The 17,246-nt window shown below is 46.4% G+C and overlaps 2 protein-coding genes and 1 long non-coding RNA gene across 3 annotated transcripts in view; 2 read left to right on the top strand and 1 right to left on the bottom strand.

The window, feature by feature from the left end:
* Window positions 1-1,385: 1,385 nt before the first annotated feature.
* Window positions 1,386-5,319, top strand: BHLHE22 (basic helix-loop-helix family member e22). The gene has a single exon (XM_083448461.1). It carries the CDS (start codon window positions 2,287-2,289, stop codon window positions 3,226-3,228), a length of 942 nt encoding a protein of 313 aa, XP_083304587.1. The 5' UTR covers window positions 1,386-2,286; the 3' UTR covers window positions 3,229-5,319.
* Window positions 5,320-6,864: 1,545 nt separating this feature from the next.
* On the top strand, window positions 6,865-15,954 carry LOC310682532. Its single transcript, XR_014513947.1, has 2 exons — window positions 6,865-15,280; window positions 15,655-15,954. It is a non-coding gene; the product is annotated as an uncharacterized lncRNA (long non-coding RNA).
* Window positions 15,940-17,246, bottom strand: part of CYP7B1 (cytochrome P450 family 7 subfamily B member 1) — a 102,130-nt gene continuing 100,823 nt past the window's right edge. Inside the window, exon 6 of the mRNA XM_083451182.1 lies at window positions 15,940-16,457. Within this exon, the coding sequence (XP_083307308.1) occupies window positions 16,170-16,457 (288 nt within the window). The 3' untranslated portion in view covers window positions 15,940-16,169. The remainder of the gene's footprint in view (window positions 16,458-17,246) is intronic.

Genomic DNA, 17,246 nt, shown 5'->3' with positions numbered 1-17,246 from the left:
TATTGCCATTCAAAAACAAGGTTCTGTGGCAAACCTCATTTGTGAATCTATTACAGAGATTAATAGATTATTTCTTCTTTTTCAACTAATTCTCAGTGGGGAAATTTAACCATATGGTAAGGAGAGAATTAGAATTTCATCACATTAGAGCAAAATGTAATGAAAAGAGTCCAGCACCTGGGGCCAACTGTGAAAGACACAATTAAAAGGGTTTTAATGAAACCAGAGAAACCCAAAATTTCATAGCCTTCAGTTATTCTGTCGCATAAGAATGATTTAATGGAAGTGTTGGGAAATATTATTTAGTGATGTCATCAGAACGGAGGGAAACATATAAAACCCTGCTATAATATGCCCTGGGCTTGTAGAAGGGATATAATACAAACAGAATTGGGGGAGGGGGTCTTCTTCTAGACTAGAGGATCAGATGGACCCCCCCTTAAAGAAGGGTCTCGCTCCTTGACTTCATTGTTACCTTCCGGCTGCCCGAAAAGTATGAAGGGGGTGCGTGGGTTTGAGAATAACAATTCGAATAAAACATGAGGATAATATAAAGTAAATACTGGATTACACAAGCAGTTCTTGCTCCTCACTTAGAGTAATAGCTGTCTATCCATCCATCCCGAAATTAAGGAAGTCCCATCCTTTAGAAATGCTCCCTAATAAGAAACGCCATCCTCAAACTGTAAATCTGTGGCTCTTTGATTTAAGATGACTGAATTGGCAAGGCAATCTGAAAAGAAATTTAATAGGGGAAATGGGGTCCTGTGCTTTCAACAGTGGAGCCTACTTCCAAGGGTAGGGCTTTAGGCGAAATTGGTCCTTTTCACACCCAAGTCCTTGGTTTGGAAACTGGGTGTGGAGGGAGGTGAATCCTCCTCCCATAAACACCTCCACATCAGTTGATTGCAGCCTAAAAGTGGGTTTTACGCTTATCCACTGCAAAGGAGCTTCGTACCGCGGGAAGGTGGGAGGAGAGTGGATGAAGAAATGGCGGTAGATAGGAAACATCACTTTGCCAAAACTGCGAGTAAGACTAGGGAGCGTGTGCTCAAAAGTGAACAGCCGTTGCGAGAAATGGGTTGAGCCCAAGGTGAAGTTCGAGGGCCAATAAACAAGCAAGCGGCTCCTTCCCGCCTCCCCACCCCCCCTCCGCCTTCGCCACGAGCTGGACGTAAACAGCGCTGGCGTGGAGAGCGTCATTCTGGCGTGGGCGCAAAGTTCGCAGAAGTCCGCTGGCAGCCCTGGCAGAAAAAGTGTGCAGCCCGCCCGCCCGCCCGCCCACCGACCCCCTCCCCCCCCCCACCTCGGCCTCGCCGCTCTATAATTTGCTGAAGGAGGCCAAGAGCATTATTCGCCCTAAGTAGGGCTTTTAAGAGTGCTCATTGAGGAGTGAAAGTCGCCACACATGTCAAGCTTTAAAGGCAGTTGTTGGCTTCCTAATAGGACACAACGCCTTGCAAACATATGCGTGAAGCTGTGCCTACAGATGGCAGCGAGAAGAATGGAGCAGGCGCCTTTTATAAAGCGCGAGCTGCTGCCTGTCGTCTTCTCCTCCAGACCTGTGTGTGAAATGAAAACTCCTCCGACTCAGGGCCAAGCCTAGCGCCTGGGCTCGTTTGTTACCGTTTTAATCCTATTAATTAAAACGTTAACCTGATTGGGTAGAAAGCTCTGTCCCAACAGGCGAGGCTTCTTCATAATAACCTTCTCGGCGAGATAATGAGGTAAAAGACTCCCCCGTCTGTGGTGGCGGCGGCGGCGGCGGCAGTGGTGACGGGCGGGTGGCGGCAGAAGCAGCAGCAGCGAGCGAGCGAGCGAGCGAAAGCTGCTCCTTCCCCCCCCCTCCCTCCCCTGCCTTTCTCCCCTCCCTTGATGGGTCCCGGAAATCTCTTGAAGGTGAATCCAAGCAAGATAAACGGTGCGAGAGGCTCGCTGGCAGCTCACAATGCCTGAGCCCTTCACAGGGTGAGAGGAGAGAGGCGCGGAGAGCGAGCGAGACCGAGAGCGAGCGACGCGCGCTGAGCGGAGAGGAAGAACGCGCGCCAAAGAGGCCGGCCGAGCAGCCTCGCCTCAGAAACACGCGAACGGCGGGAAGAAGAAGAAGAGGGAGCAGGCGGCGGAAGAGCCGCTTTCCGAGGGAAAGGGAAGCCACCTCAGAGCCCGCCGCAGCCCGACCCCCGGCCCGGCGCCTCGGCGGAGAGGAGAGGGGGAGGGGGCCTGGGAGGGCGACAGCGGCACGAGGAGTTGGAGGAGGGGAGCCCGGCGGCGGCGGCGGCGGGGACCATGGAGCGGGCTCTCAACCTGCCCACTGATGAGGACATATTCCACAAGAGTTACAGCGCGTCGGCCAAGAGGATGGAGTCCGCCTTTCGCTCGCCGCCGGGGCTCGAGCTGGTCGCCCACCAGGCGCCGCCGCCGCGCGAGCCCCGCCAGGCGCCGCCGTCTCCCCTCGGCTGCTACGAGCCGGGCGACTCCGAGGTGCTGCTGAGGGAAGGCGCAGGGGCCGGCGCGCTGGTGGCCGGCGACCCTCTGGGCGGCTCGGTGTGCGTCAAGTACGGGCCGGGCCCGACGACGAGCCGCAGCTCGGTAGCCGAGAGCAGCGGCGGCGAGCAGAGCCCCGACGACGACAGCGACGGGCGCTGCGAGCTGCTGCTGCGGGGCCCCGGCGGAGGCAGCGGCGCCGGCGTGGTGGTGGGCGCGGGGGGCGCCCTGCTGAAGGCGCCCGAGGGCGGCGCCTGCTCCAACAGCCACCACGGCCCGGGCGGCGGCGGCGGCAAGAAGTCCAAGGAGCAGAAGGCGCTGCGCCTCAACATCAACGCCCGCGAGCGGCGGCGCATGCACGACCTGAACGACGCGCTCGACGAGCTGCGGGCCGTCATCCCGTACGCGCACAGCCCCTCGGTGAGGAAGCTCTCCAAGATCGCCACGCTGCTGCTGGCCAAGAACTACATCCTCATGCAGGCGCAGGCCCTCGACGAGATGCGCCGCCTCGTCGCCTATCTCAACCAGGGCCAGGCCATCTCGGCCGCTTCGCTGCCCAGCTCGGCGGCGGCTGCGGCGGCTGCGGCGGCCGCCTTGCACCCGGCGCTCGGGGCCTACGAGCAGGCGGCGGCGGGCTACCCTTTCAGCGCCGGCCTGCCGCCCGCCACCTCGTGCCCGGAGAAATGTGCCCTTTTCAACAGCGTCTCGTCCAGTCTCTGCAAACAGTGCACGGAGAAGCCTTAAAAAGAGACACGTCGCGGACTCCACAGCCCGATCCCTCTCCGTCCTTCCTTCCCTCTGGGCAGGACTTTCGCTGCAGCAGCCGCCTTGATAGGGGGAGGAGGATCTGGGGGCAAAAGGGGGACTTGAGTGCAACCGAGACCTCAGCGAAATTTAGACGCACGCACGCAAAATCGCAATTTTTGAGGGGTGTATGTTTTTGGGTGAGTGTGCGCAAAGAGATATAGCAGATCGGGAGGAGAAAAAACAAATCCTCTGTCCTCCACATGGTTTCTTAAAAACTTCCGAGTACTGGGAACTTTTTCGATAAGCAGCCAAGGACGGGGAGGGGGGATTGGTTGGGCTTGGGCAAGGGATAGATGTGGTGGAAGCAAGTTGGATTGTAAACTCAGACAAATCAAGAAGGGCACTTAAAAAGTTTTTTTAAATGTTATTTTATTTTATTGCTTCTGAGCCAGGAAACAAGCAAACTTGAAATGTAGACTAATTGAGATTAGACGCGCGCAAAATTGCTCTGAAAATACTTGTATTTTTTATTTTCTCTGAACTTTTGAACCTGTGAAAATGCACAAAGTTTGGGCGGGGAGTGAGCTTAAAATGATGCAACAAAACTCCTGTTCGTGTGGCTGAAGTATTGCAGGTTTATTTTTTTAAAAGATGTGCACCTTGTTCCTTTTCACTTTGCAATCCTGTGTACAAGAGGACACGATATTTATTTCAATGGCCCTTTCACGCCAACAGTATCCATCCTGTGTTGAGGTCATGGGTCTTCTGTGGATTTTCTTTTAAATGCTTCTTAAAATTCCCATTAACTTAAAACTTTGTGCCAAGTGTTTTAAAACGTTTATTTGCCAAGGACATGTGAACCAGAAATCTTGATGCATCGGAGCTGCTGAGGCTTATGAAAAGGTCATTCTGGGTTTTAAGTTGCATCATCCCTGTATTTATAAATTGAGCTTTAATAAATTGCTTCAGTCCAAAAATGAAAGGAGAGGTGTATTCTTAATTGCTTAATGAACTGGACTGTTGGTGACTAGAAATTCTTTGCAGCATGAAGGGATTTGTTTCTAGTTATTTACTGTGATAACAAGGCATCAGACAATAGTTCCTGTCAGGAATTTGCAAAACATGTTTTTTTTCAGATGGTAGTGTTTGGTTTCTCAAAAGGAGTGAATAAGGCGAATTTTTGACTATTGATTATGAAAGTTATTTAAGCTGAAGGTGGTTATCTGCCTTAGGCGTTGTTTTACATGCGTTTCACCCAGAATGATGATATAAGGCCCAGGAGTAAATGAATTTCTGTTTCCCTCAAAGGTGGAATTCAAAATGAGTTTGTATTTGGGTGGCTTCCTTTACCAGCCCACAACCCTTTCAAGTTGCGGTACTGGGAGTAAAGGTGCTTAACAGAACAACTCAGTTAAGTGGAAGTCGGTTTTGCTCCAGTTTGCATCCTAACTCTAACCACACTTACCTGGAGGAGAATCCCAATAGTTCAGTAGATTTTTCTTTTGCCTAAGTGTGCTCAACATTGCAGGGTGAAACAGGTTCAAATCTGTTCTAGCCAGACGGGGTTGCAATAGACGGGGGCAACCAGCCTCTGCAGAGGCTGTACAATCTTGCTTTAAACACATTATCTTGAAAATCAATCCCATCCGAAGTCAAATAAACTTATTCCTAAGGAAAATACGTATGTAGTTTGGAGTCTGGGCCTTAATATCAGCATTTAAACTTCTGCATTGTGGGTAGGATGAGCGTCAATAGGACTTGAGACGTCTTATCTCTTAACTTTGACAAAACTGGATTGTGAATCATGGTGCCAATCAAGCGTAGATCCCGAAAATCTTTATTTTCCCCTCCCCACGCTTTCTTCCCACCTCGACGGGGCTTGGTATTTTCCACTACTTGCTGATAATCCAAATTCAGTCTGTCAGCTCTGGATGGCAAAACGAGAGCCGTGTTGGATCTGTTGGCAGGTCATGGATGTGTAAAGAGTGATATATGTTAAATAGGTCAATCAGATGATGACAGCGATGTATGATGGTTTGTATGTGTATCTATGTCGGAAAGAATCTTTATTAAAATATTTTGAACAAATCCTTACCTCCCTGTGCTTTGTAAGAGGGGCGAAAGAATACACCCCCATTCAGCCCTCTTCCTTTTTGCTTTGTGCAGATCTAAAAAGGGGGAGACCCCTGTTGTATGAAGGCATAAGGCGTCGAGATGACCTTGTTGTTTGCCTATTTTTGGTTCATGTTTAGAAGGGAGGGAAGGCTTCTTGTCAGGACGCATCCAGGAGCAGGGGATAAAAGCCGTCAGTTTCTTGCTTTTAGGAAGATTGAAGGCTGTCCTCATGCTACCTATGGGAAGGAGACTCTCTGGGGTGGAAAAACTCCACTTCTTTTTGTATGGTCCTCAAATGCCGGTGGATAATACGGATAAGATCTCGAATCAGGTACAGGTATTAAAGGGCACCTCCAAAGCGCTCTAGGTGGTGGCTCTGCCCTACCTGTAGCTCGCAGGTGGCTGACTCCTCCCCCCCCCTCAAACGCCCAAACGCCAGCAAGCCTTCCCCTTTCCCACAGAGCAGCTAGAACCTCTCTACTGTCGGGGAGGCTGCTCTGGCAGTGTGAACGTCCCGCATGTGTTGGTGCCTGCGGGGCACAGATTCCGGATTGCAGTTGTTCTGGGTGCCCGGTGCCACTGCCCAAACCTAAGTGCAGGTCTCTGTTTGTGGCGCCCTTCCGATGTCTCCCCGCGAATGCCCTCAGATGGCGCGACAGGCGAAGGCGCGCGGGGGGTAGGTGGGCAGCGGATAAATATTTTCTGCCCCACTTGGCCTCGAGAGAGAAAGAGATTAATCAGAACCTGTAACTTTTCAGGATTCATAACTGTCCAGCGCGGTTAAGGCAGGCCAGACAGGGTGGGCAGGCAGCTCCCTCGCCCCCAGGCGCCAGGAGGAACCGTCTCTCAGTATTTACTAGACAAAGCCTGGGTGCGTCTAATTATGATTATTAAAACAATTTCCATGACGATGTCTAATATTATGTTAATTTGAAAACAACTGTGTATGAAAACTGTCGACTATAATACCTAAATTCATTTAATGAAACACATCGTTAAGGCAATTAGACCTCCTGGATGTGATTAAGGAACATAATTACGACACTGTTCTGCGCCATAATTGGGTGTCTTTAATCAAGGGGTAAAGTGATCAGCAACACAGCCATTAGTTTGTATTGTTCTGTCTCTGCTGTCCATCATCCTGATTAGGAATTAAGCACAGCCAGAAGCCAGACTATCCCTCCTTCTCCTCCTCCTCCACCACCACCATCACCACCATCAGTGCCCCACGCACACTTCTTTCTAGATGTGCGGATGTGAGCATCGCCAGGCTCCTTGGATAAGAGCACCGCGCAAGCTTTCCCCTTCGCAGAAAAAGTGTGCCCTCCAAAGGCGCAGGCAGCCTTTTCCTTCCCTTCTTGCCAGGGACAGGAAGGAGGACAATATTAGGGGAAGGATGGGGGTTTGATAAACGTGCAACCTTATCAAGCAAAAATGACTCCGGGGTGTTTTAATTCAGCGGCGCGTAAATGTGTCCAGTGACACTGCCTGACGCGCGGCTGAAGTCCTCATCAGCGCACTTTCAAGAAAGTGTGTACCACTTTGGGATTTGCTTCCAAAGAAAATCGAATTAGGAGTGGGGTATCTCTTATACCCCAAATAAGGAAGCAACCACCCCTTTCCCATTCCCCCTGAATCCCATTACGAAGGAAATTTGGACAGCATTAGATCATCAGCTTTTACTTCGAAGCCTGCAACTAAGCGTTTACACGGCTTGGCACTAACTGCCCGAGTTGCTGCTCTTCTCGATTCAAACAAGGGAAGTGTAGCCCAACCACTCCAGGACTTTGGGCTTTGACTTTCACGCCGTGCAGATCGCACCTGTGGCGGAAGCAGGATGGGCGAAATTCCCCCTGGCTTTGGCTTTTCTAAGAGCAGCAGGACAGCCCAAGTCTGGGATGTTGGTGGGAACAGTTCGGCGCGTTGCTTCTTGGAATAAACGACCGTTTCTTCCCTTCTTCGCTGGGAAAGTGCTCCAACCACTTGTTTGGCCTCCCCTTGGCGATGGTGGAGCCCTCCGGCTTTTGACATTTCGGCGACGGAGTTTGTCAGCTGAGATAAGGAAGAGCCCCCTCTCTGACAAATGTCACCGACCTTAGGTAACTCGGCTTAGGCGTCGCCGAATTCCAGCAAGTTTCGATAAAAGATGGAATGGGCCGAGAATCCCCCGTCCCCGTCGCACCTTTTGCTGCGCGCCAACTTTTAGCCCTTACGCCGGTTGATCTACCTAGAGAGCAAAAGTATTCTCTAGGATTCGGATCTCTTCCCCAGGGACAGCCAGGCTTGAAGACTCTCCCCACCCACAATAACCCTCGTGTAATTATTTGCGTTTTACTTCCTTTGTGTGCGAGAGAGACAGAGAGCGAGAGAAAGAGGAACCCGAGACTGTTGCAGAGACTCTGGTGCGTTTTAACACTTCGCTCCTATTACTCTGTATAATCAGCAGCGTCGCTGGGAATTGACAGGGAACCAAAGGCTCCTCGATGCACTCACTGAACCGGGAGCGAGCATTGAGAATTGCGTGGCGCATCTGATCTCTCTCCTCCCTCTCTCTCCACGCGCCTCTCTCTGCGTGTGGCTCCCGCTGCCCCCTCCCATTTCTTGCTTGATGGATCACTTAATCAGAAATGAATATTCCCCTCGAAGAGCTTTTGTTTCATTTCAAGCCACCCCTCCAAACCAGGACCGTTTAGTCCGTCCAAGCGTCCCCGCGCTACTTCTTCTTCTTCCTTTTTCACCTTGGTTGCCAAGGCAAGCTTCCCCTCCCTCCCTCCTCCTCTCCCTCCCTCCCTAGCCCCAGTTCTAATCCTGCGATTGTCCCAGCATGAGTGACATTGACTTTCCTAATGTAATGACTTATGAAAGATATAATCATGTGTTAAATTGAATCCTCCGTTTAACTGTTAATGGTGTGCTCTGGGCACATTTACGTATTAGATGCTATGGTAACTAATTACCACTAGAAAAAGGGATAATACACTTTGCAGACTTTGACAAATAATTATGAGTGTTCACATCCCTGCTAGCAGTCAGTTGCGGCGGATCTGCTGGAATGAGTAAGTGAATAAATGAACGGATGGGTAAGTGAACTAGTGCGCGTGGAAGGGATGAGATAATGAATAGCGGTCGAGCTTTCTTATTAAGAAATCCTTTAATGAAAATGTGATTTAGGATATGGGGAGAGGGGCGCGTTTGGGAGAAGAGAACGAGACCCGCGGAATGCTGCCTCTAAACATAATTAAAAGTGCAATATAAACAGCAGAACATAAATATAGATGCTTTAATTTAAAAAAATAAAGAAAGCCAGCAAAAGGGAGTAAGGTGAATTATCCAAGCGCCAGGCCACCTCGCAGCAATTAGCAGCAATCCTGCCCCTGCCCCTGCCTCTGGGAAAAGGAGGGAGACTAGTGAGGTGGATGGTTTCTGGGCATAATATGAGGGCGATCCGAATCCTCGTGCTTTTGCAGGGTTCGACTGCTATTGTAAATTGTGCCGATTTTGCACCTTTGGTCTTGAAAGGCCTTTTTGGAGCCAGAAAGCCTAGCAACGCCCAGACAAGAAGAAACTTTACAGGCACCTTTCGCTTTCTATTAATAGTCTCCATCATGTTTTGACTTCTTATGGGCAGCAGGAGGATGTTAGGAGGTGGCGAAGCAGTTTTACTTAACTCCTCCGCTTCCGATCTCCTGCTTTCCACGAAGGCGCGTTGGGCACGGTGCGTGTGGCTCCGCATCCGTCGAAGAAGCGCCGCGCCAGCGAGCGGAGCCCATTGCGGCTCCCCAGGAAGCGATTAGTGGCCGCTTCCTTCCCCGCTGGCGGCGCTGCTAATTGCCCTGGGATTCGGAGATTCCCCTCGGGCTCCTCCTTCTCCTCCAATGAGGCGGCCGGAAAGCGCCTCCTTCCCGCCCCTTGGAAGGCTCGCCGAGCCACCCTTTCGCTCCCGTCGCCTTGGCGCGCGGCTCGTCCTTTATTATCCTCTTGGGCGGGATAGCTGAGCGGTGCGTTTTCCCTTTTCTTTCCCGCGCCGCCTACCAGACTTGCCAGCCTAGCAAAGGCCAGGCCAAAAGGGCAGCTCTCTTCGTTGCCCTTGCTCTTCCGAACTTTTCCCCTCTAGGCTTCGCGTTCAACTCACAGCTCCCACTTTGCAAAGCGCAGGGATAACATTTTCGTTCTTGCAACGATGAGTCTATTCCCTTCTCTCTCGGGCCCCGTCCTCTAATAAATAACTCTGCGCTAGCGGGCTTAAAACGCGGGACACCGACCCCCCCCCCGCGACGACCCCCCCCCCCCCAAGTTCCTTGCACCGGATTAAGCACATCTGATTCCAATGGAATTCATGTCTAAACCTAAAGGAAAGGAAACCCCAACACTGAAGGAGCCACACTAGCTTCCCAGGCCAGGCCAGCTACGCCCTCCTTTACTTCGGTGGGTTGGAAATGGTCACTGTATGTTTTACTTTACTTTCTTGTCCCCCGCAGCGTTACTTCTTGCATTGTTTTGCAAACTCCATTGACGCTCGCTGCCAAAAGCCAAAGTTTTAGAATCGTGACGTTACTGAAATCAGGACGACTAGTAACCAGGTTCAGGCTAAGGACCGCAACTGAACTTGGTTGGGGTGGTAGTCAAGGAAGAGCTGGCGAAGTGTAAGCCAGCTGGCAGGGGTTACCTCTCCATAACAATTTACCAGAGATCAGCTCAATTGCAAAGTGCCATTAGGAGAAAGCGTCTCCTAATGGGCTTAGCTTTCCTTATCAACGCCCTGCCTCGGAAGGAGTTAAATCCCCCCCCCTCCCCGCAATAGCCCTACGGTTGCCCTTGTCGGCTCAACACGATTCAGAGCTGTGCAGTAAAATAGCAAGTAAATTTATGATGTGTTCCAAGCACTTTTATTGCTGCATTTTAAAATTCATATATACACACACACATATAAGAACTAAGATGTGTGAATAATTTGAAATGGTAGATGGCAGGGGGAAATGGTTTAGCTGAAAGGGAAGCATGTCTCGTGTAATTGTTTAAAATGTTTAAAAACACATTTCTTAAAAGGTCACAAAAATTAAGCAAGTTGGAGGCTGCAATTCTGTGCTCGCTCGCTGGAGAGCCAGACACATTGAGCTCCATAGGATTTACTTTTGAGGAAAAGGATATAGAATTGGGCTGTAGATTTGCTAGTCACCAAATACTAAGAAAGGATCAAGCACTTAAGAGCTATTTTGTTATTGGGATTATGACAATAGGGTCCTTTTGGTGGGGCAGGGGAAATATTTCCTACTATTGTCTTTTTAACTCACCCCCTTCTCGTTCATGTCAGTTTTTATATTTTAGGAATTCAGAGATAACATTCTGGAAGGTCAAGTCTGTTAAAATTATTCCATGCTACTAAATAAAAGCTGTATGTTTTGGAATGACTGACAAGGTATCCTAATATTGCAGCATACAACAATACACAAAAGTGTTGGAGAAAACTAGAACCACATTGAGCTTACATAACGGGAAAAGATGCTATACCTTGAGATGCAAGTGCTGTTTTGCTACCTAGAAATTTCTAGGAGTAAATTATCTTTTGACTATTAGTTCCTACAATTGAGAGTAAATTTATCAAAATGTTGCACTGCAAGTTATGACATTTCCTCTATAAAAAGGAGACAGGGAAGCACTGCTGAAACTCTCATAAAGGTTATTAAGACACTTTCACTTTACATCTTAAACAAATCATACATGTCGGTTCCGTATATAAGTCACTTTTAGGAATTAACTGGAGGCAAATTGATGGTGTTGAGTGGGTATTAGGGTAGTTCATAAGGCAAGAAATAACAAAAGTATTGACTTCCTGTCTACTTGAGATTAAAACAGCAATTATTTGGTGAAGTGATAAGAGGAAGTGCTGAAAATATATCACCCATAGTGGTATAATATACTTACTAATCTGTATCTGACAGCATGGGCTTTCTCACCCCTCTTCCCGTAAGGAGGCTAAGCATCTACACCCATTTTAAAATAGATTGACATTCTATATTAGAACTGTGGTTTCAAAATACATTTCTTTCATGTACTTGCACCACAAGTTAGAAATGAAGTTTAATTTTTAGAAACTACAAAATATGCAGGCACAAATAGATCTGCTATCATAGAGACCAGATTAATGTTTGAACATACAGAGACTTCACAATGAGAGATGTGATCCATAGTAAAATATTGATAGAATTGTTTTAATATGATTGCCTAATTATGACCACATTGCCTCCTCCATATTTTTACCCAGTCATTCCTGGCATAGAATAAATGGTAAACTAGAAATTATAAAGCCTTTAAAAAGTGAAAAAATGATTTACCTGCTTGTATGACACATTTGGCGGATGCTTATGTAAAGCCATCATTTTGAGGGAAATATGCTATAACTAGGAAACTTCCAACTCTTAAATATAAATGCAGTGTAAATATTTTATTTGTAGCATTGTAACCTATTTAGACCTTTAGTTTCAGTGAATGAAAGTAAAGCTATCTTGCACATAACGTATAATTTACTATACTTTGTACACATAATGTCAAGGCAAATATTAGCTATGGATATCATACAGGGAAATTACTATTATGTTTATTTCTGCCTTGGCTGTATGATTAGGATCTTGGCTGTATGATTAGGACCAAAATACATTGACTGTGTGAATAGGACCAAAATGTGCAGTTTATTTCATGCTTTAGTATAAAGTTACAGTGGTAGCTTAATGACTTGCTTAGTACTAAATGATTTTCAAAATGTAAGTCCATTTATTAAATGTTGCAAAGTTATGCATGCTGTTTGGCCACCAAATAATTTTTCTATCAACTCACCAGGCATGCACAAATGGTGTATTTTTAAATGGCTAAGTGAGATCTAGTCCTGCGTGCCTTGATCAGTAAAGGGTATATTTTATTACGGAGGTCGCAAGATTACAGGCATGGGAGAGATTATGGAATGGCTCATCAATAGCTGGATTCTCACCATTTATTGTATGAGGCTACTTGGATTGAAGTAATCAGTCTATTAAAGTCAATGGGATTAAGCAGGCTGGAATCAGAACTATTCCCAACTGAATTAGTTTGTGGATTGTACAGGTATATATGTATACTTATAAGAACTGCAAGTAAATGTTATTTTTTCATTTTACTGACTTATATGGCAGAATGTAACACATGTACCATCAACAGCAAAATGTCCACAGGTAAAGGATGCAGAAAGATTACCTTTATATTGAAGTGATTCCCGGAAGGCAGAAGGCAGAAGCACATACTGAGATTTCTCTAAGTGGAAGATAGCTCAGCCAGCAGCCTTTGAACCCGCTCCTCCACCCAAACGGAGTACTTTTTTCTCATCCAAGGGCATACCAGTTGTTTATTTTTCAAAGTATTTTTCAATCTCCTCCTTACATCATATTCTCAGGGTAATTCACAAACATACTGCAAAATGATGGTCTCCAGCCATTTTTGGACTACAACTCCCATCTTTCCTCGCTAGCAGGAACAGTGGTCAGGGATGGTGGGAATTGTAGTCCAAATACAGCTGGAGACCCAAGTTTGGGAAACCAGGTGCTAGAGTATGATCACCATCACCACTGCCTCCAGAAACTGGTTATATTTCCTGCTATCTGCCTATATATTGACACATTAATAGTGGTATGGAGGAATCGATCAGTTAGCTGGCATTTAAAAATAGATAATTAGCACCTCAGACGTGTATGTCAGTTTCAGCCTAGTTTGTCAGGAATGTTCAAGTATACCTTTTTGTCATGATACAAATGAAAAGTAAAATCAAATGGTATTGTTTAGAAATGCCGGTTTGTGGTGGGGTCTGTTAATGGCAGAACAGTTAATAATAATGAGGCAAACTTTTATGAGGTCAGAGATACTTTATTAGTAGAAAAAATAGTAAATCATTGATTGAGTTGGCTTTAAAGATTTGATACAACTTATGTCAGTTTGTAAGAACATCCTGGTAGGGATATGGCAAACATAAACACATAAAACTCTAGGAAGATGCAGTCAAAGGAAGGCACTATTGAGTCCAATGAAAGCAAAGGCAAAGCATTTATTTGCTACATTCTCCTACTGAAATAAATTACTTAATACGTACTCTGCATTTTGTGCCTCTCAGTTTCATAAGACCAAGCGAATATTCCAAAATAAGTTTGGGCTGTAATCCTATGCTCACATATCTGGGAGTAAGTCCTGTTAAACACAGTGGGTCTCCAGAGTCGATGTGCTTAGAGTTATATTGCCTATGAAAATTTTTAGGACAACAGTTTTGTTAGCATCTGTACATGCTTACTGTTTCAAAAAGTTTTACTTTACCTTACAGCGGACTTCTTGATTTTTGTGAATGCTCGAGGGAATATTCATAATAATACATTTCTGTCATTTATTGCTCTGTAAGGCTGGCAGATGTTCACCTGGAATGTGCTCCTGTATCCTTAAGAGGACACATATGCCAGGGAGTAGGGAACCCCTCCCCCAAATCTCCTGTCATGAAACTCCTCTCCCATACCACCCCTTCATTCTGACAGGCTCTTGCCATGAACTGGCTGCCATGGGGGTAAAAACAGAAGACCAGTCCTGGAATTTAAGTTACAGAGAAAAGTTGCTGAAAGAATTTCCACAAACTTAGTAATTCATGAGCTGGTAAAGTGGCAGCAGTTATAAAAATACAAGACTCAGCCATAAGCACTTCAGCAAAATCTATTTTGAGATCTGATGAGTCTATTCTGTAGGGTTGGGGCTCTGTCTAGCACTTCCCAGTATGTTCTATGCGCAGAGAGGGTTTGAATGGCAGCTGGGCACCTAGCAGCCAATTGTGCTTTGAGAGATCTCTTCTCTAGTTTTCATTTGCGCATTTACAAATGCTCTACTATTGGTTCCCACAGAGGCACTTCAGCATCAGAGCTGTGATTAATCTGATGTATGCTTTGCCTTTGACAAAGTGCCATAACATCCTATCATATTATATTCCAACTCGTGATATTTAAAATTCAAAATCCTAAAAGCACAGCATGAATCAAAATATGGGTTGTGCTGAAAACAAATACCTGCTTTCATTTTTCACAGTTGCTAACAAAAAGGATGCCAAGGAAGGATTGATCATAACTCTAGTAAGAGACATCTTACAGCCCACACTGACACAAGAGTGTCTGTGCTCAACATAATAGGGTGTAACAGATGTGAGCTATTATTGGATATGTAGTGGTAGAACTTATTTGTCCATAGACTTACAACACCATCAGTGTCTAATATGATCATGAAAGTTATATGAAAAAAGCAAAGTGCAAGCGTCTCAAAAGCCACAGATAGATTTTCCATCAATTCAGAAGTTCCCCAATCTTGTGCTGAAGATTGTTTTTAAGACAGCAACAGTTTCTAATGTTACTCCCCACAAGGAAGAGTCGTTGGAGATGGTTCCAAGTTAAAACTTAGCTCCTCCTGCAAGCTGATGTAGCTGCATTGAATGGGCAGGTTAAAGGGGGGAGAGAAGGTCTGCATAGTAAGAACTGTGTGTGTCCTGCACCAAATGTCTGTGAAGGCACTATGATGAATCAGTTCTGAGTTTAAATTTAGTGGATATGCAGTTAGTATAGTTTTGTTTCCATAAGGGCCGGGTATCACAATCGTTTTTTTTAGATTCACATAATCAATATTTAATGTTCTGGTTATACATTTACAAAGAGAAATGTTATGAATGGTTTGGACAATCATTCATATATATATATATATATATAAACACTGCCCCCAAATATTTAGAGTAAAGCAAAACAAAACCCTCAGTCCCTCCACTATATTAATTTCCAACTAGAAAAGTGCTCAAAATCCCAAATGAGATTCTATGTGAATTTGATTCTTTGATGAATTTGAAAGGCCTTATAAGCAAGTTTTGTTGATGTTGAGTAGTGTTCTTACGGAAAATAAGGTACAGGTAAAGGTACCCCTGCCCGTACGGGCCAGTCTTGACAGACTCTAGGGTTGTGCGCCCATCTCACTCAAAGAGGCCGAGGGCCAGCGCTGTCCAAAGACACTTCCGGGTCACGTGGCCAGCGTGACATCGCTGCTCTGGCGAGCCAGAGCCACACACGGAAACGCCGTTTACCTTCCTGCTAGTAAGCGGTCCCTATTTATCTACTTGCACCCGAGAGTGCTTTCGAACTGCTAGGTTGACAGGCGCTGGGACCGAACAGCGGGAGCGCACCCCGCCGCGGGGATTCGAACCGCCGACCTTTCGATCGGCAACCCCTAGGCGCTGAGGCTTTAACCCACAGCGCCACCCGCGTCCCTTACGGAAAATAGCAAGTGCCAAAATAAGAGAGACTTTGTGGAAGAGGCAAACAAAGGTACTTTGCCAGCCTAAGCAGCTATACCACACAATTCAATAAGTGTGCCTTCTGATCTCCTACACTGCCATACTGCATGTGCGTTAGGAGCTGTACTACAAAAAAAGTAGCCACACTGAGGGCACTGATGCAGATAGAAAACTTGTAGAAATAGAATATTTCACCCATCCCATCAAAACTGTAACTTAAAATGGCAGCAATATGAAAACAAATATCAAAATGTGGCAGGCCTCATCCACAATTGTTTTTTTTTTAAATTTATTTGCTTTCTACATGTTGAAGAAAAATGGAACAAGGCTATCAGGTATTGTTGAATATCCATTGTCATTTAAATGTTGGCCTATAATGATCACAGATCAGAACCCTCATCCACAATTGTAAGGACACCAGAAAGATATGGCAACTGTAGTGCAAAAAGACAGAACAAAACCTGAGTAAGTTATTTGTAATGTTGGAAACTGTATTAGAGTATTAATTTCTTAGTTTGTAACGAAAGGCAATGTCAGTGTCTGGCAAGAGTATACCAAGACCTATTCTACTCTTGTCTTGTCCAACTTGCTTTTCTTCTGTTATTTCCACATCAAAATATGCCAACAATAAAACCAAGAACAGCTTAATTTCATTCATTGCAAAGAACCTGCCAGGACACTTGCTGATTCCAGAGCCAAAAGGCATCAGAAAGTATTTCAGCTTCCTTCCCTGTTTGTAGAAGGTGGTTTTCTTCTTGCCATCCTCTACGTAACGATCAAATTTATACTTCTGAAAAATAGAGAATGTGAGCATTAATATAGTTGTATAAATATAGTGATTACAACGATGTCAAGATTGATCTGAAAAGCAAAAAAGAATAAGCAGTGGATTTCTTCTTTATATGTGCTACTTTTAGAAGGCAAGGTGGTACCTCTGTCTTAAGCACTGTGAAAATGCTCTGGGGAGACAGCTATGAGTTCAAGTCTGGAATCACATCCAGAGGCTGCACATTTTGCCATTTTACTTTCCCCACATATCTTAGACTCAACTCATGCGCTTTTGTTTCCCAGAATGCGGTCAACACAAGTTGACTCTTACTGACTTTGCTCCTTCTGATCTTGAGTTGAGTGCACACAAACAGTTGATGACAAGCTACATCCAGTGGCATAACTAGTCACTCACGTGCAGCGCACGTACCCTGCAGCCGGGGACAGGGCGAGCTGCCCATGGGGGTGGGGCCCGCTGCATAGAGCATCTCTGCCTCTCTGCCGCCTCCCCCTCAGCTGTAGGGTGGCTCAGGGAGAGGCGGTGGGCAGATGCAAGCCCCACACTGCCGTTTCAGGCAGCATGGAGCCTGCATGCGCCCAAGCCACCACGTCACTCCCAGGAGAGACACATAGCTTGGGCAAGCTGCAGGCCCCGTGGTAAGTGTCGGCCCCAGCGGTGTGGTGCCCAGTGCCAGCCGCGTTTCATTACATTTGTTGACTGAGCTAAAAAGTTTCATGAGCCCATTTTTTAAAAAACCAACTCATTTTGTGATTTTTGTCACCCCCCCTCCAGTGATGACATCCGGCATGG

This window comes from Podarcis tiliguerta, assembly GCF_965153285.1.
Source record: "Podarcis tiliguerta genome assembly, chromosome: 7".
NCBI lineage: Eukaryota > Metazoa > Chordata > Lepidosauria > Squamata > Lacertidae > Podarcis > Podarcis tiliguerta.
The sequence above is the reverse complement of the archived record's forward strand: the minus strand, read 5'-3'. Positions and strand labels throughout refer to the sequence as shown.